Source organism: Psammomys obesus, unplaced genomic scaffold (assembly GCF_907164565.1).
Source record: "Psammomys obesus unplaced genomic scaffold, mPsaObe1.curated_primary_1811, whole genome shotgun sequence".
Classification (NCBI taxonomy): Eukaryota; Metazoa; Chordata; class Mammalia; order Rodentia; family Muridae; genus Psammomys; species Psammomys obesus.
Window position 1 is genome coordinate 9,437,821 of NW_026596134.1, and position 25,601 is coordinate 9,463,421.

Genomic DNA, 25,601 nt, shown 5'->3' on the forward strand with positions numbered 1-25,601 from the left:
ACCATAGGCAGGTGCTAATGTTTCTAGTTCAATTTGAGTTTTTGGAATTCAATAGAGAAAAGGAAAAAAAAAAAAAACAAACAGGGAAAGTGTTCAAAATAGGTTACAGTTTGTTGATGTTTAGACTCTAGTCTCTTTGCATGTGTCAAACATGATAGTGTATTTTTTCAGTGACAACCTGAATTTCATGAGATGTTAATTGAGTTAAAGATTATCTGCTTTTTCATGGAAATTTGTTTCCTCAGCTTGCACCCAGCACAAAGTATGTTAGGATTTTCCTGAAGATGGGTTTTTAAAAATTAAAATTTTAATACATTCCTCCCCAAATGGTTCATTTCTCCCCAGTTTATTCATACTGTGCAAATTGGCATTCATGGTCTTTATACTTTCTTTTTCTTAACTTCCTAAGGTTGTCTCAGGAGGCAAAGAAACACTGGCCCACAGCTTAACATTTCTTTCAGTTTTGCTTCATGTTATGAGCTCTTAAATTCAAATGGAAATTTAATATATAGGCAATGTAGTTGATTCCATCTGAAAAGATAATTTCTTTCTATAGGTCTATATAGGTCTATAGCAGGGGTTCTCAACCTGTGGGTTGCGACCCTATAGGGGTTGCATATTAGATATTCTGCATATCAGGCATTTACGTTATGATTCATAACAGTAGCAAAATTACATTTATTATGTTGCAATGGGATAATTTTATGGTTGGGGGTCACCATAACATGAGGAACTGTATTAAATGGTCACAGCATTAGGAAGGCTGAGATCTACTGGTCTGTAGGAATGTGTTTAAAACCTAGGTGGTCGAATTAGGGGTATTTTTTTCTTTTTTCTTTTTCTTTTTTGCATTGCTTTTAATGGCTGAGTGTCCTTGAGACTTGGGCTCTGAGGTACAAGCAGGAGGCAAACCAAGGCCCTAAACCTTCACTTCTGCTTCTTTGCCCTCTCTGAGGGAATATTTTCTTCCTGTGCTGGTAGAATCTTTTGACGGAAGGGTTCCCCACTTCATAGTGGTTGAGAAGGAATGAAAGTCCTGCTGAGTTGCCACCTACTCCAGACAAGATGGCCCTTTCATAGTTCCCAGGCCCCGGCCCCCAGGAATGTCATCCTGGCCTTGGGTTGGAGTGCTTGCTCTTGAGCTTGAAGCTGGGTGCCCTGGGTCTGTCACATTCCTGTGAGAGGTGCTTGGAGGGTAACAGCTGCATCTGGCTTTGACTCCCAATTCCTCGTAGGATGTGACTCCGGAGAATTTCCTCGCAGTGCTGAGAGGCGACGCAGAAGCTGTGAAGGGCAAAGGGTCTGGAAAAGTCCTGAGGAGGTAACCGCTGTTTCATGGATTCCACACTTAGAGCTGCAGCCTCAGACAGAATTTAAATGGTCATTGTACTTTCTCCCGTCTCTTTCGAGAAGTGAGGAGTGGGCTTTGTCCCGACCCAGGACAGGTCTCACAAAGCTGATGTCATGGTTTGTCTGTTTCTTTGCCACATACCCCTGTGATCCGGGCTTCCTCATGAGTTCTTTATTTTCCTTTATGACCATGCATGTACCATTAAGCTACAGCCCTAACCAGCCTGCCCCTCGTACCCCTCGCCACCTCTCTCTAGCTCAACCCCCATTATTTGTTTTTTGATACAGGGTGTCACTAATTTGTCCAGGCTGCTTTTGAACTTGCAGCCTCTGGAGTTAGCTTGAATTATAGTCAATATGCTTGTTGTTTAAAAGAAGGAAAATCCCAACCGTTCTATTTTACCAATAAAGACTCAAGAGCCAGATGCTGGGGTGAAAACCTGCTAGCTCAGAGAGGCAGAGACAGTAACCAGCTGATCTTCCTTATCTGCTCAGCTCTGGATGGAAAAAAACCCAAAAGGCTCAGTAGCTCAGCCCAGGAGCAAAAGGCCAAAAAAAACAAAAAAAAAAAAAAAAAAAAAAAAAACAAAAAAAAAAAACAAAAACAAAAAACCCCAAGGCCAAAGAGCCAGGGAGCTGAGGAGCTGAAGCCGAAGCTAAAGCCAGAGCTTGAGCTACTAGCCCTTTCTTCTTCTCCAGGCTGTCTTAAATATCCTCAACTCAAAGTCTCGCCTACCCTTTAATCCCCGTCAGCTGGTTTCTTGCTTCCTGACCTAGGGTTAACTTTATTACCTCCTGTGTACAGAATGTTCTTGGATTAAAGGTGGATGAACTACACCAAAATAATCACAGTTTACAATAAACAGAAGGTTCTTAAATTAAAGGTATGTGCTAGGGCTCAACCACACCAAAGAAACAGGGTTTTACAGTTCACAGTTTTAGGATTTACAATGGGATCAAATATTCTGCAACATACATTACCACTCCTGACCCTCACTAAGCTCATTATTTCTTTATGTCACACTTTTATGAGATGTTAGAGGTATATGGGCATTTTGAGACAGGTTATCACTCTGTAGTCCTGGCTGTCCTGGAATTCCCTGTATAGATCACACTGGCCTTGAACCCGGCACAGAGATCCACCTGCCTCTACCTCGAGAATGCTGGGACTGAAGGCATGTGCTACCAAGCTCTGCTTGAGCTTCTTAATTTTTTGATGAAGGCAGCTTTTCAGAGGCATGGACACGGAAACAGGAATGGGAAGCTGTGGTTTGTCTGGCTCACTCTCTTCTGTCCTCTCTTGGCAGTGGTCCCCGGGATCATGTGTTCGTTTACTTCACTGACCACGGAGCCACCGGAATTCTGGTGTTTCCTAGTGATGATGTGAGTTCTATCGATCATTTTGATTGTAGGTTTTTTGTTGTTGTTTGATACTGGAGGTTGAATGCAGGGCCTGTGTTCTTAACACTAAAAATTGATTTTTACATTTATTTATTTTTTTGTGCTTATGTGTGCATTCACATGTACCATGTCACACATGTGAAGGTCTGAGGACAATTTTTGGGAGTCAGTTCTTGCCTTCCTCCATCCTGCAGGTCCTGGGAATCGAACTTACATCGTCGGGCTTGGCAGCGAGCTCGTTTCCCTTATGAGCCATCTCCCTGCCCTCTTCTTAACCTTTTAGAGATAAAGGAAAAGGGTCGTTTTATTTATCTTTAAAATTTAAAGGAAAATAGAAAACAAGGCCTGTGTGTTGAGATGAAAGCTGTAGTGTGTGTTTTCTCATGTTCCGCTAGCGTTGGTGTCAACGCTGTCGTAGGCAGCTGGGGGACGAGGGTTGCAGCTGGAAGGCTGTAATTTCTAGCTGTTTCTCTCCATGCTGCAGTGTCAGTCAGGGCTGATCACATCACAGACACAGTCGCACAGCTTTGTCCTTGGTATCCTGAGACTCTCTTCAACTGTGTCTGTAATGTGATGAGAGTCTCAGGGTACCAACGGCAAAGCTGTGCGTGCAGAGGTGCTGCCTCTTGTCTTTCCGGGTGTGAGTGGGATGGCTGGGGTGACATTCTAGGTTTTGCTGCTCACCGTGGTTAGGTTTGCTGTGTAGGAAAAGGACTATTAAGATGTTGGTGGCTTTTCTTGGATGCTGCTCTGAATGTTCGCATTCTTACCTTTCAGCTTCATGTCAAGGACCTGAACAAGACTATTCAATACATGTATGAGCACAAAATGTACAAGAAGGTAACATGAGTTCCTGAGCGCCTTGGGGGATGGGAGGAGCCTGAGGAAGGTAGCAGGAGCAAAGGCCACGCTGGCACAGCTTGTCCTTGCCCTTGAGCTTTCTGGAGAGTGTTTTACCTGGTCAGCTTTGGCCAGTGATGCCCCAGGATTCTCTGTACCAATTAGAGAGCTTGTCACAACACAGTGTGGGTCTCACCCCCAGCTTGGACCCAGTGGGTGTTGGGAGGGGCCGTGAATTAGCTGTTGCAGAGACTGCACCAGGTTGGGACAGCTGGGGGGGAACACCCACCACCTTATTCTCTTTGCCCCTCTTTGTCGCTATTCCCACTTTGTCCCTCTTCTCTCTGTATCCTTGGTAGCAGCTATACAGGGCAGGACATATGTGATGTTGATGCAGAACGATGGCCGCTTTGCGGCATGGCTCTCTGGAGCCACTCACTGTCAGATGCAGAACCAGTCTCTTCAGCGCTGTATAGCTCCGATGTTCCGTGCGTTCTGCTAACTCAGGTCACTCTGTCCCGTTAGTGAAGAAATGTGATTATTTATTTTTCTGTCAGTCGGCTTCCATAGCCTTTGGCAATAGCCTCTGTACAGCGACAGTGATTGTCCCTACATCCAAAGTAAAGGATAGTGGGCGGGGTGGCCAGAGCGACAGCCCTGTTGCCAGCACTGACTGCTGGGAGCTCACCTGTCCTGGGTGCCTTTCAGATGGTGTTCTACATCGAAGCATGTGAGTCCGGCTCCATGATGAACCACCTGCCCAATGACATCAATGGTACGTGTTGAACAGGCAGAAGATGGTTGTCCCTGGAGACTGGCCATTTGAGGCCAAGTGTTCCCCTGTGCAGGGCCACGGAGGACTGCCTGATAGGCAGATGGAGGACATGCTTGTGGCCAGGGCTGCTTTTTTCTACTCTACAAGTATTCATAGGGAATAAAGACCCCATGGGTGGGGGGGTGGCTGGAGGCCTGGCTGAGTGGTCAGGAGCACTAGCTGCTCTTTAGCAGGCCTGGGTTTGGTTCCCAGCAGCTTTCTGGAGGCACATAACCTCTTGTAACTGCAGTTTCAGGGGAAGCTGATGCCTTCTCTTGGCCTCCTTAGGGTTCAGGGCATACCAACAAGCAAACATGCGTACTCACAAAATAAATTCTAACAACAACAAAAGCCTTCCAAAAGCAATGGTATTAGGAGGCTATATGCAAGCTTTACAGTGGCTGTCACCCACTCTCTCGATCTCAGGCAGGCGGGTGACTTGGTCCTTGGTTGTGGAGATGCTGACATTACAAGCTTAACTGCTGTGCACAGCCTCATACCTGCTCAAACAGCAAGCCCTCTGCTGCACCCAGCCCCCATCTCAGTGTTTTCTAAAGAAGTGTTAACCTTCTCCAGAAACCAGATTGGGCCCATAGCCTTCACAATTTAAAAATCTGTCAGCAGTCTTCCACTGATTTGTGTCCTGAGCACACAGGTTTTTGCTCGTAGTTGCAACAGTAGTCCCCTAGCTTGGGATCTTCCCTCCACATTTGAGAGGAGTTACTGTTCTGAATAGTGAGGGCCAGACTCTCCCTGGGTGGAGTACAGTAGCAGCCTGGATGTCATCGGGGGAAGAGGAGGGATCCCAGTTTCCAGTGTGGTCCAAGGCCAGGAGCAAAACGTGACTCAAAGATCCCTTTAATCCATCATAGTTTATGCAACTACCGCCGCCAACCCCAACGAGTCATCTTACGCCTGCTACTATGACGAGGAGAGAAATACCTACCTGGGTGACTGGTACAGCGTCAACTGGATGGAAGACTCTGACGTGGTGAGTCCCTCGGTCAGGGCTGGCCAGCCTGCTCCAGGGTGGCCCTCAGGCGCTGGCCCTCCAAGGACTTGTGTGGTTTTCTTCCCGTAGGAGGATCTGTCCAGAGAGACACTTCACAAGCAATACCACCTGGTCAAGTCTCACACCAACACCAGCCACGTCATGCAGTATGGGAACAAAGTGAGTGGGGGCCCTCCCTCTCCTGCTGTCTAGGCCTGGAGCCTCAGGCAGACCCACTCTGAACCTTGCGTTCTCCAAGGATTCTTTCTCACGTCCAGGTGTAGGCCATTAGATTTTCTCACTGGCTACAAGTTGGAGACTGTTCACACACAGCCCACTGCCAACACCATCCAGCAGGGACCAATGTGGTCAGATAATAGTTCTAAGGGGCTTGCTCCCTGCCTGCGAAAGCTTGAGCCTTTGGTGGGAAGACCCTGGGATATGCAGCTCAGCTGAAGAAACCGAAACTGGAACTCCCAGTATGCCCTTTCCAGGCCTGAGAGCTTGCCAGCTGACATCTGCTCTTGGGCGCAAGCTCTGGTGTTCTAGAGGAACATTCAGAGCAGAGAGCCAGCTCTTTGCAACACACCTTGCAGAGCGTGGCTTGCGGCTGCAAGCCTGTCAGCGGTGGGAGCCACCGCATACAAGAAGTGTACCCAGGTTGCTTTGGCATGGCTGGGCAGTTGAGGGCATGGTGAAAGCCAGACGGGAGACTCAGGAAATGCCCTGCCTTGCTGTCTGGCCCTGTCTTCAGCTTCCCATTTTCAGAACAGCTGCTCAGCTTGGTCCATTTTTTGTCCGTCTGTCTCTCTCTCTGTGTGTATGCATGTAAACGCTGTATCATTCTTATATTTGTGTTTTGATTTCAGTTTTAGACTTAGTTTTGCATTATTGTTGCTTGCAATAATGCAAGAACAAGAATGCTTAACTCATTTCTTTCCCTGGGGTTTGGTCTGTCTTGATCTGTGCAAGCAGACACTCTCTGGCATTGTATGTATTTTGTTAGCGCCTGAGACCCAGTGTCTGCCTGTCCTGTGGCCTTACCTGTGCCAATCTCAGGGGACCCAGACTTCAGGGCCAGCCTGGACAGATACTTGAAACCCCCTTGCTGCTGGTCATTGGGGACAGGCAGGGGAGCAAGGGTGATAATCACGGCCAGGGTTGCCAGACTTAAAAAACAAACTTTTCATAACTGCGGGTCTACAGTTGGCTTTGCATGTGAAAGAGCTCTTTGCTGCAAAGCACACTGGGTAGTTTTGAAGTTCTTTAGTGATGGATTTCAGCCACACACATGTGTTACCTTGCCTACTGCCTGAGTTGATTGTATGTTTTCAGGTGACTGGGGTCCTTCAGTCTTTTTTTTTTTTTTTTTCATGACAGGGTTTCTCTGTAACCTTGGCTGACCTGGCCTCTCTTTGTAGACCAGGCTAGCCTTGAACTCACAGAGATCCGCCTGCCTTCGCCTCCCAGAGTGCAGGGATTAGAGACCTGGGTCACTGCACCGGGCTTGGCCCTTTAGTTCTTAAAGCTAGGTGGGAACCATGACTCTCTCCCAGAGGATCTGAGCTAGCTGAGCTTGGCACGCCTGCTTTCCTCAGCAAACTGTCTCTGTATTCTCTCTCTCCCCCGCCTTCGCCAGTCTATCTCCACCATGAAAGTGATGCAGTTCCAGGGTATGAAGCACAGAGCCAGTTCCCCCATCTCTCTGCCTCCAGTCACACGCCTTGACCTCACCCCTAGCCCAGAGGTGCCACTGACCATCCTGAAAAGGAAGCTGCTGAGGACCAACGATCTGAAGCAATCCCAGAATCTCATCGGGCAGATCCAGCAGCTTCTGGATGTAAGTAGTGGCCAGAGGGACTCTTCTGAGAGGCCAGGCCAGTCTGGACTGAAGGGGTTTGTGTGTGTGTGTTTGTGTGTGTGTGTTTGTGTGTGTGTGTGTGGCCCCTGGTATACATACAACCAGCAATTCTAGAATTCTGGGTGCTTCCTCCCAAGATAGAGAAAAGAGTATGGTCGCTGTGCTCTTGGAAAGTTCAAAGGGCAGGTCAGTAGTTGCCTTCATTCTTCATTGATTTGTTCTTCATCATAACTTTGACATCAGCGGCAGGAAGGAAAGGCCGCTTGGAGGCCCAGCTCCCCAGAATCCTGCCGAGAAGCTCTGGCTTATGAGTGGTCCCTTTGAGACATTCTGTCTTACTGCTTTTTTACTTACTAGTCACTCATCAGGCTTCTTTCTTTCTTTTTTTAATTCAGTGTATAAAATCATTCTGTTGTCTCAGACAGGAGGTGGTGGCACACGCCTGCAATCCCAGCACTCAGGAGGCAGAGGCAGAGGCAGGTCTCTCAGTTCAGGGTCAGCCTGAGCTACAAATGGGGTCCAGGACAGCCAAGGCTACACAGAGAAACTGTGTCTCCTATCTCAAAAAAACAAAACAAAACAAAAAAACCACCATCACTACCACCAGCAAGAAAAAAAAAAAAATCCCATTCTGTTGTCTTATGGTCACAGCCTGAAGCTCCTCCAGAAACCGTTGTCTGTCTGTCTGTCCTTCACAACTGTTGCTGAGTTCAGTAGTTAATGGAATTGGTGGGAGGATCCTTCTGGTCACAGCTGTATACTCTTATCCATTGCCTCTCTGTTCCAATAAAGCCACTCTGTGTTAATGCTTGTCCCCAGTCAACATGGCATGCTGAGGGACACATGGAAAGATTAAAAAAAAAAAGTCTGTTTGACTTTCTTTTATTCCAAGTAGAGCTTCATGTATCCCAGGCTGGCGTTCTCCAGCTTGCTGCATAGTGGAGGATGGCCTTGAACTTCTGATCCTCCTTCCTCCACCTGAATGTTAGTGTCCCATCACCTCCAGTGTATATGGGTCTTAGGATTAGGAATTGAACCCAGGGTTTTGTGCATGCTAGGCAAGGACTCTACCAACTGAACCTCATTCCTAGCCCCATCTATGTGTTTTAAATGCTCCTCTTTAATTTTTTTTTGGGGGGGGAAGACTTGTTCCCCCTAGGATGTAACAGCTTGAGAAGCCAGGATATGTTTTAACTGGGTGTCAAACACAGTTGAAACAACTGTCCTTTTACTTTCTAATCTTTGACCTCTTACTACCCTTTATTGATTCTAGGGAGGTTTTCTCTATGGTGGGTTATTATGTCTGTTGATACTCTATTAAGAATTCAAATGATTCAGGCAATGTGTCCAATGCTTTTAATCCCATCTCCTAGGAGGTCGGGGCAGGGAAATCAGGAGTTAGAGGTCAAGCAGGTTTACCTGAGACCCGTCTCAAAACAAGTGACCATGGCTATCCTCTGGGTAGTCACAGAAAATGAAGCAGTTTCCCTGTGTTGCCTTAAGCAATGGTGTACAGCAGTTTCTCCGGTGTCTGCTGTACGTCTGAGAACTATTTCTAAGCCTATACACTTAATTAGATTCAAGAGTTTCCGGCTAACTGTTACATCGTTACATTTTTATGTAAAATAATTACTGAAAAAAAATCAAGATAAAAAACATTCAACTCATTCAGAAATAACCGAAGGAAACTCATTTTGTGCCCTTGTATATTTTCTGAAAAATAACTCTTTTCAAAAACGAAAGTTTTTTTTTTTTTTTGCACAGAGTAGCATCGCATTGCTTCACATTTACAAACTCCTCTTTGTCCAGCGTGAGAGGAGACAGCGGGATGTAGTGCTGATGTTTATGCTGTGGCCCTGGGGGTTTGGCTGAAGCATGGGGAAGCCATTACAGGGCCCACAGAGCTCTAGGAGCTCTGTATTTGGGACCACACATGGGTCCAGCACACTGGGAGGCGAGTCTGAAGAAGTCAGCCGTGAAGGAGGTAAACACGGTCAGAGACTTGATGGGTTCAAGTTCAACAGTATCTTTTATTTTATTTTTTCGAGGCAGGGTTCCTCTGTGTAGCTTTGGCTGACCTGGACTCACTTTGTAGACCAGGCTGGCCTCAAACTCAGAGATCCACCTGCCTCTGCCTCTCTGCGTGCTGCACCACCGCTCCTGGCTTCAACAGTGTCTTCTTTACATTGCTGTTCTATCATCTGGGAGGAGCAGGGGGCCTCTGTGCTTTCTGGGCAAACAGCCGTGGTTTCCTGAGTGGGTGAAGATGCCTGGGAGCACCCAGCATCAAATGAGGTGGAGAGCAGTGTGCTTCGGAGGCAGGTTTCAGGCAGGCACTTGCTGCCTGCCCTCCAGGTGTCAGGTGTCAGTTCTTCCGTTGGGGTAGGAGATCAAGAAGGCCAGGCCTTCCCAGTGTCACAGAAACCACACTTTCCATTTCTCTTGATGCATTCATTGGCCTGCTTTTAGTCCACTGTGGGTTGAAGCCTGGGTCAGGATAGTTCTTTGAATACGCTTCTTACTGCAGGGCCTAGAGAGAGTTCATTAAGCCAGAAAACAGTTCATTAAGCTTTGAAAACACCTGTCTTTCTTCCTAGGCCAGGCACGTCATTGAGAAGTCTGTGCACAAGATCGTCTCCTTGCTGGCGGGATTTGGGGATGCTGCTGAGAGACTCCTGTCGGAAAGAGCCGTGCTCACAGCACATGACTGCTACCAGGAGGCTGTGACCCACTTCCGCACACACTGCTTTAACTGGCACTCCGCCACGGTGAGTCCAGCCAGGGTCCTCAGGCCTCCCTGCTTTTGAGATCCTAATGCTAGACTCAGGTGCCTTGGCTTGTAGAAGGTTCTGGGCCTCGGGAAGCTGGACGCCTGAGTTCACAGTTCTGTGTGTGTCTACCAGTCCTCGGCGACAACTCCCATTACTGTTGGCTGTGAAGGGTGTTTGCTTCTCTTGATGATGTGTCCCCACCCCTCACATGACCTCACATGACACCTGACCCCACCTGACCCTCACATCTGCCAGACATTGGTTTCTTCCTCCTGATGTCTTGTGACCATTCCCCAAGAGTTATTGTTGGTCCATGGGGAGAAGGAAGACGGATGTTTCAGCTAACTGTAGAGTGTGGGTCAGCTAGGTCCTGTGATTACAGTGGGATGCTTGGATCCTGCCGGGGAAAGGTAGGCAAATTGTGGCCTGTGGACTTAGCCCTGGCAGAGCCTGCCTTGGCATCTTTGCCCTCCATTTTGGCATTTGTAGGCCGTTCTCTCCTCAGCTGGGTTCCCAGAATCAGCTGAAGGCACACAGCACTTCAGCAGCCCCAGCAGCCCCTGGGGTTGTGCGCAGCCCTTACGTATGGTATGTGCGTCTCCCCTGGGAGAGTATATAAATACCTGTTGACTGCCAAAAGATGGAAGATCCTCAACATGGCCTAACCAGACCTAGAAGCCCTGGCTGAAATGGCTTTGTCTCTGTGAATGCAGAAGTGAGGGGAGCTGAATGCAAGGAGTGGTGCTCACGTGTGGTTCTTTGTTCTCTTGCAGTATGAGTATGCCTTGAGGCATTTGTATGTGCTGGCAAACCTCTGTGAGAAGCCATATCCGATTGACAGGTAAAGCAGCACTTGGCCCGGGGGAGGTGGGCATTGTTCTGAATGGGTGCATACCACTGGGAGACGCAGCTCTACGGCCCAGTTTTGTTTTGGGGCCACTCACTTGTCAGTGGAATTGGAGGGGCTGGTTTCCCCGTGGTGAAGGTTGGGGACATTGTCCTGTGTGAGTCCTGCCCAGGATTGGATTGTGTCTTGCTTTCTTCAGGGTTGACTTGACTCATCAGTTTCACTTTCCTGTCCCTTACAGGATAACGATGGCCATGGACAAGGTGTGCCTTAGTCACTACTGAACAGCTGCCTTCCCAACTCTTCTTGAAGAGTGAACACAGTTCATTGGAATGTGTACCAACCTGGGACTGAAAGGGTGGAGCCACAGGCAGCCACCACGGGAAGGCTGCCAGCCCAGCCCTGGGCTTTCTTTCTGAAGATACTTGTCTACTAAGAAGCAGGTTTGGGTGGTCAATGCTCTCTGGAGAAAGGACTTTTGCTTCTTAGAAGTTTTTTGTGTTGTGTTTTTTTTTTTTTTTTTTTTTTTTTTTTTTTTTTTTTTTTGTCCATTAGCTTTCAAGAGCAAATTCACTGAGGCGTCTGTCGCCAGTGAAGGAATCTTCTGAGATTTGAAGCTGAAACCTCTTTCCGTCTTCACGGTGATTTTACTGAAGGGGGGCTGAAAGCCCTTAAAGGAGAATTATTTTTAGAAAATATAATTTTTGATTGCTTTTGTATTTTATTCTGTGATAATGGATGTCTTAAAAAAATAAGTGAAGCAAGACATTTGTTTCTGGCATCTGGCTTGATGGTTTGCGTTCCACCCTCGTGGTAGCCCCGTACCCCTCCCATCTCTCTGTTCTCCACTGCTCCGGACTCTGTGACGCAGCTCCCACCCCCTCGCTGTTTCTCTTGCCCTGGATTGCCTCACGGTTCTGTCCTTCCTCCCCTTCAGTCTCAGGAGCCTTTTCTTCCTGACGTTTGCTTCCGCCTCTCCATCCTCTTACCTGCTGTGGTCTGAATGTGAAATGTCGCCTGTGGGCTTGGGTGCTGAGTGTTTGGTCCCTAGCTGGCAGCACTGTTCTGGGAAGTTCTGGAAAAGCCAGGATGTGGGGCCTAGAGGGAGAAGGCCCTGGAGACGTACTTGGGAGGAAGTATGCTCCATCCCTGGGTTCTCCCTTTTGCTTGGCTTCTTGCCCACTGAGAGGTGCAGAACCTCCTCCGCCATATACTGCTCTCCTGCCACCACGATATTCTGCCCAAGCAGCTGTGCACGGAGCCCTCAGACTTGGAAGTGAAACAGCCCGACTAACCCAGAAACACCTCGAAAAGCAGCTGTTCCCCCGATCCTCTGTGGGCCGGGCATCACATGGTCAGGTGCAAGGCAGGAAGGGGAACCCGGCCCTGGAAAAGTGAACTGAGGGCACCCCTCCTGTTTCTCTGGCACAGTACACTCAAGATCTAGGGGTGGGTTTGTGAGACGTGAAATCAGCGCTGCTCTATCCACGCAGGGTATCCTGTATAACAGGGTTGGCAATCCTGTACAGCAGGGTTGGAAGGAAAAGGAATGAAGTCTCTGGATAGGGTACAGCACCATTAGGCCAGTTGAAGCCAGCTGCTAAAACCACGTATTATATAGCATTGTGTGAAATGTACAGAATAGGCAAATCCACACAGACACTTACCGATGCTAGGGACTAAGGAGGAAATACATGCGAGGGACCGAGGCTGGGTTTAAGTCTGCCGCCTCAGCCCCCTCCTTTACAGGATCTAACATGTTGCAAAGCAGGTCTGGACCTGAGGAATCCTGCTGCGTCAGCCCCTCAAATAGCCAGGACGGGTGTGCTCCTTCATGCCTGGTTCAGTTTCCTTCCAGGGATGACGAAGGGTTTGGAAAATGACTGCTGTGACGGGTCAGTGCAGGCACAGGGAAGCCCCAGACGGTGTGCATTTCAGTTGTGTGGGTCTAGTGAGGAGCAGGGTGGCTTCTGGAGATTGGTTTGAGAAACACAGATGACCCATACAACTTAGAAATACCAAAAAAATTAAAATATGCCACAATGTATAAAATGCAGGTAAGTCTATTTTATCACGACCATAAGTTATATACAGACATATAGTGAAGAGGTAAAATTGACACAGACACAGATGGACCACATCTGGTGCCATCAACAATAAAGAGACATGTAAACAAAGTCAGATAGTGTTGCATCCTGTATCCTGCCTGCAAAATATGTCTTGCTTCCAGCTCAAATGCAGGAGTAACACTCTGGGACTCAGGACAAGGACCTTGGGTCAAGGACGTGGAGCTTATGTGTCTCTTCAGTCAATTTCATATCCTAGTGAAGAGTGATTTCTTGCACATTTCACCCCTTTCACCAAACAGAACACACAAAACATGAAAACCTAGGCTGTGGGTCTGGAGAGGTGGCTCAGTGGTTAAGAGCTCTGGCCGTTCTAGGGGACCCAGGTTCAATTTCCCAGCACCCACATGGGTGTTTGTAACTCACAACTGTTTGTAACTAGTTCCAGGGCAACCAGTGCTCTTGTCTGGTCTCCATAGGCACACCTGTGGTGCACAGACCTGTATCCAGGCAAAACAGTCAGACGTGTAAAATAACAACCCCCTAAACCTGTGCTATAGACGAGTATGTCGGTGGTAAGACCAACAGTGGGCTGTTACTAGTTACAGTTCGAGGGTGTCAAGTGTTAGGTACAGTGGGGCTGGAGCGAGGGCTCCGTGGTTGAGAGCTCCAACTGCCCTTGGCAGAGTACCTGGGTGGTTTCTAACAGCTATGCTAGCCCACAAGCACCCGTAGCTCTGGCTCCAGAGGCCTCTGATGCCCTCTTCTGGCCTGCAGACGCACGTGCACACGCCTGTACATACCTAGAGATACACACGCACATAAGTAAAAGTGAGATGCGATATGAAAGTCTATTATTTGCTTTAACCAGGAGAATCAAGTTGCGTGTGAGGTAAGTCTCAAGTTGTAAAAGCCAGGCCTGGGTAGTATGTATCCTGGCCACTGAGGAAGCTGAGACAGGAGGATTGCTGAGTCTAGGAGCTCAAAGAGCAGCAGGGCAAGGCCATGTCTCAAAGCTGTGAAAAAACAAAACAGACCCAGAAAGTCAGAGCTAGGTGGGTCTATGACTTTAAGGCGGGCCGGAAGAAAGCAAAAGTGAAAAGCATCATCAGGGCTGAGGCTGTAGCTCACTCTGTCATGCAGCCAGCCCTAGGTCCCCTGACCACATAAACTGGCATGGCAGAGCACACCTCTGAATCTTGAGGCCCCTTTCACAGGGGTAGCCCAAGACCATTGGAAAACATGCATTTTACATTATGATTCATAGCAGCAGCAAAACTGCAGTTGCAAAGTAGCAACGGAAATAATTTTGTGGTTGGGGATCACCATAAAACCGTTTTCAGTGGTCGCAGCATCGGGGAGATTGAGAACCCTCAAGGGTTTCTTTGTCTACATAGTGAGTTTGACGACTTACTCATGGGACCCTGTCTCAAAAAAAATAAATAAAAATAAAAAGGGCAATAATTAAACCTGGTGGTTCTGACTCGCTGTCTATCGGTGCTTGACGAACACTGGGAGTCAAGAAAGGCTTCCTGGAGGTGGGCTTTGAAGGATGCGTGTAAGTGCTGACCAGGCGAAGGCCAAAAGAACTGGAATTCCCAGGGGGGTAGAAGGGATGGTTCTAGAGATAATCTAGAGCCTGGAGTGACGGGGACCAAGGATGTTGGAGATGCAACAGGGCCCTGGACTTCAGCCCCTTCAGAGGACTTAGCTTTCGCAAAAGGGCTTTTATTAACCCCCCCCAACACACACACACAAACACACACACAGTGCATCTTGTCGACGCTGATGACCTGTTGTGTTTCTATCACAGAACAGGCTCCTCAATGATCCCCACACCCATGCCCCATTCTCATGACAGTGGTTGAACTTGTTCATGTTTCCGTGGAGCTGGCTTGGCTTCTTCCAAGGGTGCCCTGGCTGACTGGGCACTCTGGTAGCTGAAGGCAAGCTCTGAGGCAGGAGGGGTGTAGGGCTGTCTCTTCAACACAGTACTCCTGAGGAACATCTCAGCTCCACCCTGAGGTTCAGGGAGCAGCTGGGGCCAGGAACCCCTTCCTTAGCCAGTCCTGGGGAAAGTGAGCTCTTCTCAGGAAGGACTAAAGATGGGGACTAGGGGGTGGGTCATGGCCAACGGAAGGCAGAGGGGACGGCCTGAGAAGCTGGGTGTGAGCGGGGTTGGGCTTGTTGGCTACAGCTGGCCAGAGAGCCTTCTCCTCCTGAGCCTCAGTCTCCCTTAATGTCCAGTGAAGAACATGGTGCCTCATGCGATGAGTCTGCCTGATTGGCTTAGGCATGCTCAGTGGGTGTCACACCTGCGTGACCGACACAGGCACCAATGTCGGGAGTATGTGGGCTCAGGAGGAGTGGCCAACGAGAGCTCAGGGCCCGGGCCACTGTCCTCCTAGTCTCAGGAGATCCCAGTCGGCGGTGGGTCCTCTCACAGGAAGTTGGGCTCCCGCACCACTAGAGAGGGCTGGCACGAGCCTCCGCCACTCTCCAGGGGCCGGTACACAAAGTGGAAGTCTCGCTTGGGCTCGATCCGGAGCAGATAGCCCTTGATTCGGTGTGGCAGGGCCTCATCGGCCAGCTGGAAGCAGCGTCCGTCCACCAGCACGAAGAGCCGGTAGTCTTGGGGCTGAGCCACCTCAAACTTCTCCGCGCACTGTGCACACAGCGCCTGGGCTGCCGTGTCTGCCCGTGAGGCCAGCGTCCGTGACTGCTGCTCGGGCTCCAGGTAAGACACACAGATGAAGTCCTGCAGGCCAGAGGGAGGGGGCTCTAGGTCAATGGCACCCTGGGTCAGGTCACCCTCATTCCAACATCGGGAGCTAGGGCCAGCAGAAAAAGCATGGTGACCCTGGACCTCTCTTTGCCTTCCCTGACAGAGGGGGTCTCAAGCAGTTGTGAAGCTGAGAGTTGGGGTACCCATGCCTCCTTCTTACTCTGTCACTGAGGCTGGTGGGCAACCCTTCCTTCTCTGGATCTCACCTTCCCCTGACCCCAGGCTTATTCTAGGTGACTCAGTCATGTTTCAAAAATGGATTCAATGTGTGTATGTGCGCATGATGTATGTGTGTCCCAAATGCCCATGTGGAGGTCTCAGGGCAACTTTGTGGAGTTGGTTTCGAATCCCAGGTAGCAAGAGCCACAGGCTACAGCCCAGCCACTGTGAAAAAGTGTGTGTGTGTGGGGGGGGGGGGGCAGGGCTGCCCTACTATGGAGTGAGAACATCAGTGGATGGCTGATGCTGTCAGCCACAACCATGAAGATGCTAATGACCACGTCACATGAGGGGGGGTGTTTGTACACGCACAAGGCGCCAGCGTCGAGGCCTTGCTGTGGTCTTCCGCTTCTCCCAGAAGGGGAAGGTGAGACAGAGGTGCTGTTTGGGAGGGGGGTGTGGTGGGTTGGACCGGCTCATGCCACTGCATACCAGCTTGGGACAGCCTACGGCATACATCTCCTTCTAACTCCCAGTTTGGCATGCCAGCGGAAATTGACCTCACTGGGAAACTGACCTACACCATGGCAAGAGGTAGAAGCTGGGGCCAGAGCTTTCTTTTCCTTCCTCATTGTTTCTAAGATGCTGTTGATTCGAGAAGTGGGTGGAGATGCCGCTTTGGCAGCTTAGAACAAGGATGGGGAGGCAGCACTCATTCTGTTCAGTTGGCGGATGTGAACGGGAAATGGCCTTTCCGAGGGAGCTTGAGACCACACAGCAATTACTTCCAAGCGCTTTTTAGGATTTATGTACCATTTTGCTAAAATAAGGAGGATGGATAGAATCAGCTCTTAGTTCAAAGCTGGGTCCAGAATTTAGGCCTCCTGCCTCCAAGAGGTCTGGGCTCCCTTTTCTACATTTAGTCTACACAACTGTGAATGGCTCTGGAGGGCTATCTGGCCTTCTGGTCTAATTCGCCCTATTTTCTACACATCGCCATCCTGTTCTGTTCAAGGACCTGGTTTTGAGCCTCTGAGACACATGAACCATGGGCGTTGTCCTCCCCAACACGAGAGCTTCATATATAGAGGATTTACAACAAGACATGATGGCTGCTGTAATGGGGAAGCCATGGCTGGCAGCAGCACAGAGAAGAGGAATGGTGTGTGTGTGTGTTTATGGGGGGGGGGGATCATGGAATGTCTCAGAGGAGGGCTGATGGAGACACTGGGTTGTTCTGTAGAGACCAGTGACAATAGAAAAGGAGATACACCAGCCCGGGAGGAGGCTGGGCAGCAGGGAGCTGATCTGGGATGTTTGGGGACACGTGGGTGACTCGATTTGACACAGCCTGGGGTGTGTGGAATGTCTTGTTCCTCCCATACCACTCTGTCCACTGGGTTACACCATCTTCCTGGTGACACGTCTGTGCCCACCCAGGACCTGCAGAGTTGGGCAGACTGGCAGGCAGGGGCTTGGATTCTTCTGCAGGAGCCCCACCGCCCACCCCGAGGGTAGGGTTGGCAGGCTAACGCAGCCAAGCCTAGGGCCCAGGTGGTATCTGTGCAGTCCCCAGCCCCAGTCGCTACAGTCCCCAGCATCACCTGTACAGAGGAGCGAGAGGCCCGGGCCTTGTTGAGCGTGCGCCTGCGCTCCCAGCGGTGGATGGAGTCCTGCACCTCCATACTCAGCTGCCTGGTCACTGTTATCTTGTCATAGTTCTTGATGTGCTCCAGGGCCCCATAGGTGGTGGTCAAATAGTAGGAACCTGTAGGGATAAGGTCACAGGCTGAACTAGGAAGGTCTGGATCCACCCACACCGGGAAGGAGCCGGTCCCAAAGTGTGTGGACCCGCCCACTGCTTCCAATTGCTCCTCCCTCCAGGGCCACCAGGGGGCGTCCAAGCTCTACAACCTGTTTCAAAGGCTTCAACTGCAGTGCGCTGCGCTTCCGCAGTTGGTGCTTTATTTATAAACAGTCTAGTTCACATCTTTCCTCGGCCCCCTTCAAGAAGGAATCATTTGGTACATATAATATCTATTTATATATAATGCATATAATTATTACATATTATATTATAATTATAAATATTTATAATTACATGAATATATAATTATCCAGGCTGCCCTTGAACTCAGAGAGATCCATCAACCTCTGCCTTCTGAGTGCTGGAATTAAAGGTGTGATTCACCACACCTGGTTAAGGCTATGTATTCAATGTGGCTGCATTGGGGAGAGGACAAAGGGACCCAGCAATTCCTACAAGTCTGTCGTCTAAGTTCAGTTTTTGTTGTTTTGTTTTTTTGAGACAGGGTTTCTCTGTGTATCCTTGGCTGGCCTGGACTCACTTTGTAGACCAGGCTGGCCTTGAACTCACAGAGATCCTCCTGCCTCTGCCTCCCAGAGTGCTGGGATTACAGGCATACACCACTGTGCCTGGCTTAAAAGCACTTTTTTTTTTTTCCTTTGAGACAAGATTTTGTTGTGTAACAGTTCTGTCTGTCATGAAACTCACTTTGTAGACCAGGCTGGCCCTGAACTCACAGAGCTCCACCTGCCTCTGCCTCCTTAGTGAATTTAGTATTTTTTAAAATAAGTTTTGAAATTTAAAATGATATATGAGAAACTGAGAGACATGGACGCCTTGGGGGGTGAGGCAGGAGAAGGCTCCGGAAGCAAACCCTCTCACTGTATCATATATGTGCTTAACCTGTGGAACACCATGAACGCATTCCCTATTGTAAACATAATTTCCAAAAGATGTACAGGAAAGTCTAGTATTGCATGAAGTTTTTAAGGATTTAAAATAGTAAAAATCAATCAATCAATCAATCAATCAATCAATCAATCGGATGCTGGTCATCCGTAACCCCAGCACTCGGGAGATAGAGGACGTGGATCTCCGTGAGTTCAAGGCCAGCCAGAGCTACAAAGTCAGATCCTGTCCATTAAAATGTTATTTTCTGTGCACATGTACGCATACTTGTGGGCACACTCCTGTGGAGGTCAGAGGTCAAGCTGCAGAAGTAGTTCTCTCCACCACGTGAGCCTCAGGAATTGATCTGAGGCTTCCAGGCTTTGGCAGCAACTGCCTTTACCACTGAGCTGCCCACCAAAATACTGGCCCATTTAAAAATTTACTGTAAACGTAAGTTTAATCTCTAGTGCATCTTCAAGTAATGGAGGCCTTAAGGTACTTCAAGCTGCACAAGCCACATGGAGTTTTAAGTTCAAAGACCATACTTTGCTGGCATGTTTGTCTGGCTGTTAGCTTGTTAGGAATTTAGAAGCTCGTTGAGGTCCTTCACTTTCAAGTAGTGGTTTTCAGTCTTCCTAACGCTGGGACCCTTTAATACCCTTTAATTCCTCATGTTGTGGTGACTCCCAACCATACAGTTATTTTTGTTTCTATTTCATACTATAGTTTTGCTACTGTTATGAACAGAAATGTAAATATCTGTATGCAGGACATCTGAAATGGGACTCCCAAAGGGTTGAGAGCTGTTGTTTTAAAGGAAGAAATTGAATCCCACAAGGAGAAGGTGACATGGTCAAATCTTGCACTGTCCCCCACCTCTACCCCCCAGCCTCCTGCTCTCTTCTGATCCTTAGCCTTCCTGACACGCTTTTTTCTTTATTGTTTTGGGCTACTAAGGCCAGGGCAAAGATTTTAGACGTGAGGCCGATTCTGCCAGCGACCCACCCCAACTAGCTGAACTGGGAAGTCTATGAAGAAGTGGTCCTGTCCTGAAAATGCTCACTTCCCAGACTCCTTGAGCTCAGCTGAGCAGGCGCAGCCTTGAGTCCTGTCCTTGCGGACGGCAAGAGCAGGGCAAGGTGAGGATGCTCTGATCCTGAGTCATGAAAGGCGTGTTGGTACCCTGGAGCAGCCGCTTGCTTCTCTATGTCGTGAAAAGTGAGTTAGATGAATGTGTGTAAGGGGCAGGACTTAGTCGTGCTCGGGTGATGCAGTTATATGAGCTCAGACAATACTTCTGGGAGTTTTGGTCCTCTCAGAGGCAGGAGGAAGGAACTCCAAGCCCAGGTATGTCTCTCTAACCCTACACATGACCCTTTTGCAATCTTTGATGGAGACCATGTAGTGCCTGTTAAGAACACTAGGTGGCAGTCAACACTACTGTGCGTTCTGCAGACACTTTTCCAGCCAGGATTTGGTAGATTGATGGGGGGGGAGGGGGGGGACCAAAAACAATTACTGGTGAGATTAGCCTAGGGAGGACGCATGGGCAAAAAGGTCTGTGAGGACACTTATGTGAGATGTTTGGATTCTGGGTTGGCTCCAGTCAGGCGATTTCCCTGAGATGAGATGGAGGCAAGGGCTGGGTAGAAGAAGGGAGTCCCACCAGCCCTCTCAACGGCTCACAGGAAACCCTGTCTCAAACCCTGATCTCTCCTGCCACAAATGCCTGCCGCAAAGACCTTGGGAACCGGCTCTCAGAGCTGGGTTAAATCATACCACGCTGCTGCAGGCTGGAGGAGTCAGGAGAACATGCAGGAGACAGTGATTCCACAGGTAGACGCTGCACTGTGCCCCTTTCTGTAACCCTTCCTGGGCATTGTCTCAGGGTCTGTGTCACTCTTTCTGCAGGGTTGGTGCTGGCTAGAGATCCTTGCCAACTTCTTCAGTCTTTGGGTGCTGCCATGTGCATGGCAAGACCCAAGAGAAGCCTTGAGGAGATGGAAGTCCTAAGTGAGAGAGTGATGTGTCTGTTCCTTCTCATGAGGCCCCTGGCCCTTCTGTCTGGCTCTGCCCTGCGGGCATGGATGGTTCAGTGAGTTCACGGGTTGGTGGATGGATATGACGAGGATGGGTAGATAGATGGCAGAAGTAGGCATGGATGAGTTGATTAGTGGGTAGGTGAGTTGACGGATGGATGGTGAGTAGATGAATGGGTGGATGGGTGGATGCATGGATGGGTTGGTGGATGAATGGAGAGATGAATTGGTAGGTAGCTAGGTATGGAGGTAGAGGGACTGGTGAAGGTATGGATAGGTAGACAGATGGATGATGGATGGGGGATAGGTAGGTGAGTATGTGGGTAGATGAATGATTAGGTAGATGTTGGGTAGATGACAGATAGGTGGATGGGTAGACATGGATGGATAGATAGATGTGCAAATAGATAGAGGGATGGCGGATGGGTGGGTGGAAGGGTACATGGATGCAGTGACAGCCTGAAGAAAGTTGGCTTTTTCTGAATCCCTGGACTTCCCAGGGAAACAAACTGCTCCAATTGCAGGTGACATGTAACTAAAGAGGAAGAAGAGAGCCCGGTGAGGTGGCACACCTGTAATCCCAGCACTCAGGGAGGCAGAGGCAGGCAGATCTCTGTGAGTTCAAAGCCAGCCCAGGCTACAAAGTGAGTCCAGGACAGCCAAGGCTACACAGAGGAACCCTGTCTCAAAAAAAAAAAAAAAAGGCAAAGCAAAAACAAACAAAAAGAAAAAGAAAAAAAGAAAGAAAAGAGGAAAAAGAGGTAGTTCCAGCTAGGTGCCATAGCAACAGCCCAAAGCCACACAGGACAGCAAAGTTCTCAGCTTTCCCTGTTCCCCTGAGCTGTGAAGGCAAAATCAAAGCACTTGCATCAGGCTTTCCACCTCCAGAGATGGGCAGATGCAAATGCATGCAAAGGGGGCAGCCACTCTCAAGAACCACAAAGCCCAAAGGGGACATTTACACCTGGGAGGCTAGATCCATTCTTCGAGGGTGGAAGCCCAGAGGACATGTCATGGCCTCTCAGAGCCCACATCAGGGCTGTTATGTCTCAAGGGATTCTGAGTGGAGAGGTGGCTGAGGTCCTAGCTGGAGGAAGTGGTGGGCAGAAGGACAGGGGAAGGGAAACTGAGGTAGGGTGTAGCAAATCACACCCCTCCTTCTTCAGCTAGGGAGTATAGAGCCCATGACACCTCAGTAACTTCCTCCTACAGACAGGGGTCCTGGCCGGGCCCGAGTCCTGGGGGCCACCCCATCCAAGAACCGATTTCTATTTGTCACACCATGTAGACACCTTCTGCCGCTTCAGCCTCACTACTTACACCACCAACTTCTGCTGTGCCTTCCAGGAAGGGTGACATTCCCCTTTTTTTTTTAGTTTTAAGTTTAATTAATTCAATCAGCTTTATTTATTTATTTTTTGAATCAGGGTTTCACTATGCAGCCCTGGCTGGCCTAGAACTCACAGGGATCCACCTGTGTCTGTCACCTGAGTTAAATTAAAGCTGGAGCTAAAGGTGAGTGGTACTATGACCAGGTCCTTCCTCTTCTTTATCTGCTGGCTCGTGCTCACCCTTCAGTGCTCAGCCTAGGCAAAAACCTCCCCCAGAAGCCCTCCCCAACTACACTGTCTAAGAAGAGTGCTCCCAAGTCTCTTTGAATTTCCTACCACCCCAGTTTTGTCAAGGTATGGCGACACGTCTCTTTGCAGCCTGACTGTCTTCCTGGTGGCTGAATTATTTGGCCAGGGCCTGAGTGCAGGTCCCTAGGGCTTAACCTTTGTCTGCCACTTCCTAAGAAGTCCTTGCCAGGCCACCTGGCTTGGGAGCAGGTGGTGGGGCTGGGTTGCCGGGAGATGGTGGTGGGCGTGGAGGTGGGCACTCACCCTCTCCCAGCTGCAGGGCAGGGTCCATGAGCTCCATCATGTACTCAACGTTGAGGAGCATCTCCGTGAGGTTGCTGTGGGCCAGTACGTACATGAGCACAGGCAGGAAGTCGTCGGCCCCGTAGGGCTTTCCTGCAAGGAGAAGAGGATGAAGGCTGTGAGTGCGGGGTGCCTGTGAGTTACTCAGGGGCCCGATGTTACCTTGGAAGAGTGGTTACCCGGGTTTCCAGTTCAACAGTGAACGCCCTTACCACCCCTCGGTGGCTCAGTACAGGCTGGCCAGAAGGAACTGAGAAAGAGCTCTGGGCCGGGGTGATAAAACTCTGGTTCCCTGCCCTTTTCTGGTTCCTCCCCTGTGGCTACCCCTGGCTGCCTGCTGGGCCATCAAGTTCTCGTCACACTTTAATTCACAGGCCCACATGCTGCACGGGCATCTTCAGGGAAAGCTGTGCTCTCTGCACAAGCTTGAGATCCAGCCCTGTGCCTGCCTCTGCCTGAGATCCACCCCTGCCCTTGGGGCCACTAACAGGTCCACCACTACCCGAGACCCACCTCTAACTAAAATCCACCAATGTGCCTGAGCTCTATTGCCGAGATCCACTCCTGTCTAGGATCGACCATTGCCCTCAGCTCTGCCACCGCCTCTAAGACCCACTACTGTGACTGAGAACCACCACTGCTTGAGAACATCACTGTTCTCTAGAGATGCACTGCCCGAGACCCACCTGTGCCTACCCCGAGCCTACATCAGGGGCAAAGACATGCATCTGGTCCACCAGTGATCAGCACAGAACTCTCAGCACAGGCCTCCCAGCCCATGGTGAGTCTGGGCCTGCTGTGTGTACGGCTGTTGGTGTGTTGGAGATAGCACATAGCAACCAGCTCGGGAGAGCGAGTTAACGCACCTCTCCCGAAGCCCATGTTCAGGGCTGCAGTTTGAACTTGGTCCCTGTGGAAGTGGTTATATCATGGAGACAGACCAGCACTGCAGGCACAATGACATCGGCTTAAAGACCAGCGCCAGCTTTGGCACATATCAGCTCCTAGCTGAACCGACTCTTCCACCTGTGCAACGATTCGTCTGTGATCTGAACACCTGGCTTGCACGGGGCGGAGCTCAAGCCCTGCCAGGGTTAGCCTGTGTTTCCTGGTTTTAGCTTCTGTCTCCCCCAGTTCCATCTGTTCACCATCTGTAGGCACATAATGCCAAGAGCTGGCCGAGACCTTCTGTCCATTTTATGGGATGGGGGACTTTGAAAAGCACATATATATATTTTTTGAGACAGGGTTTCTCTGTGTTGCCCTGGCTGTCCTGGAACTCATTATGTAGACCAGGCTGGCCTCCAACTTAGGAAGATCTGTCTGCCTCTGCCTCCTGAGATCTGGGATTAAAGATATGTGCCACCACTGCCTGGCTGAGAGGGAATGTGCTCTTCTGAGAGCCCTGCAGACTGGGATAGGTTACTAGGAAGACCCTTGCTCGGCCACTCTAGCTCTGCATGACCAAGCCTCTCCCGAGGCCATGACAAGCCTCAGTTTCCCCATTTGAACACTGGGGGATCATAATCACCTCAGTCTGTTCTCAGGCCTGGTGTGTGTCAAATGAGTGGGTGACATGAAGTCTAGTCATTTGGGAGGCATTATCTCAAAGAAAGGCTAGCAGGAAGAACCAGGCAGAACCAGGCATTGCTTTTCCAGACCAGCCAGTCTCACTCCCAGTGAGACAAAGCCTCTGTCACCAAAAGTGGCTGCGGACACCCTGCAGCCAGAGGTGAGCTAGTGGGAAGGATTCAGCAGTCCGCCCCGCCTCGCCCTGGTTTTGGTCAGTAGGATTTTCCTGAAAGTATGTAGTTGATGCAACAGTCCTGGGGCAGCTCAAGGCTCATGACTAAACTGTTTTAACCTCTGCCCTCCAACGTCGCTGTGGCTTAAAGTCCCTTCCTCCTGGAAGCCTTCCCTGCTGATCCCCACCACTAGGTCTGATGCCCTTAAAATGGATTTCTGGGTCCTGCCATTGAAGAGTGGAAAAATCAGCACCACGAGTGAACAAACAGCAGCTTTCCCAGAGCAGCTGGTCCAGATCAGCAATCACCCGGACAGCCCAGAGCCCCGCCCCCTTCATCTGTTCCCGTAGCCCAGGCAGGTATTAGCTGGTGGGGTTTGTGTTTCTATGCACTGTTCAGAGCTGGGGTCAGAGACATACAGCAGGGCAGGGCATTCCTTGAGTCACCTGCCTGCCCAGCTCCCTGGCCTCAATGTCAGTTCTGTTCAAGTTGGGGTTGAGGACTGTTCTGGTTAGCTTTAAATGTCAATTTGCCACCACCCAGAATCCCCTGGGAAGAGAGTGTCACTGAAGAATAATCTAGACCTGGTTGGCCCCTGGGTAGGTCTATGGGGAGTTGTATTAATTGTTAGCTGACGCAGGAAGACTCACCATTTCATGGGTTGGGCCCTGAGTTGTCTGCAACACGGGAAGCTAGCTGAGCAATCTGTGTGCTCATTCCCTCTCTGACCTTGACTCTGGGTGTGAGGCTTCAGGTTGCTGTCTGCCCTGGTGTCATTGCCCTGCCGAGACGGACGGTGACCTGGAGTTTGTTAAGCTAAAGTTAACGCTTCCCCTCCTGGTCCAGAGAAGCAAACACCTGGACATGTAGGGTCCTATCTCACTCTATATGCCTTACTAGCCCATGGTGACATCAGATGGTGGGGTTCCTGCTTGCGCTCTAGACAGCAGAGCCCAGGACTTGGAGAGCAGTGTCAGCATGAAAATCCTCAACAATAAATGAGGGGGACTTTAGGCATCGGAATTCAGTTTGGCATAGATCTTAAAAACCCTGACCTTTCCCTCTGTCTCCTCCACATGCAGGCAATGTCATGGACTCCTGGGTCACCATCAAGAGGCCCCTCCCATCCAATTCTCCAGCCACTGTCCCTGCTCAACTCATCAGTGGATTCTTGGGTCATAGGGCCTCTTTCAGGAGGTAGATGATGAAGCTGGTCTTCACTAGCAAGTTGTTGGCTTTGCATCCAACCTTCTGGGTCTATGAACACAGCTCTTAGTGAAAGCCAGCTGCGACTTCAGGCACAACTAGAGGA

General features: G+C 49.8%; 2 protein-coding genes across 3 annotated transcripts in view; one reads left to right on the forward strand and one right to left on the reverse strand.

The window, feature by feature from the left end:
* Lgmn (legumain) overlaps positions 1 to 11,641 on the forward strand; it is a 31,193-nt gene extending 19,552 nt beyond the window's left edge. Inside the window, exons 5-14 of the mRNA XM_055593201.1 lie at positions 1,236 to 1,321; positions 2,658 to 2,733; positions 3,529 to 3,591; positions 4,300 to 4,366; positions 5,278 to 5,396; positions 5,487 to 5,576; positions 7,036 to 7,236; positions 9,855 to 10,025; positions 10,802 to 10,869; positions 11,117 to 11,641. Coding sequence (XP_055449176.1) covers positions 1,236 to 1,321; positions 2,658 to 2,733; positions 3,529 to 3,591; positions 4,300 to 4,366; positions 5,278 to 5,396; positions 5,487 to 5,576; positions 7,036 to 7,236; positions 9,855 to 10,025; positions 10,802 to 10,869; positions 11,117 to 11,159 — 984 coding nt within the window. The 3' untranslated portion in view covers positions 11,160 to 11,641. The remainder of the gene's footprint in view (positions 1 to 1,235; positions 1,322 to 2,657; positions 2,734 to 3,528; positions 3,592 to 4,299; positions 4,367 to 5,277; positions 5,397 to 5,486; positions 5,577 to 7,035; positions 7,237 to 9,854; positions 10,026 to 10,801; positions 10,870 to 11,116) is intronic.
* A 1,281-nt stretch (positions 11,642 to 12,922) lies between these two features.
* Rin3 (Ras and Rab interactor 3) overlaps positions 12,923 to 25,601 on the reverse strand; it is a 104,532-nt gene continuing 91,853 nt past the window's right edge. For both annotated transcript variants that reach the window (XM_055593208.1, XM_055593207.1), the window contains exons 8-10: positions 22,506 to 22,637; positions 17,490 to 17,653; positions 12,923 to 15,699 (exon numbers count right to left, since the gene is read on the reverse strand). In XM_055593208.1, coding sequence (XP_055449183.1) covers positions 15,382 to 15,699; positions 17,490 to 17,653; positions 22,506 to 22,637 — 614 coding nt within the window. In that variant the 3' untranslated portion in view covers positions 12,923 to 15,381. The remainder of the gene's footprint in view (positions 15,700 to 17,489; positions 17,654 to 22,505; positions 22,638 to 25,601) is intronic.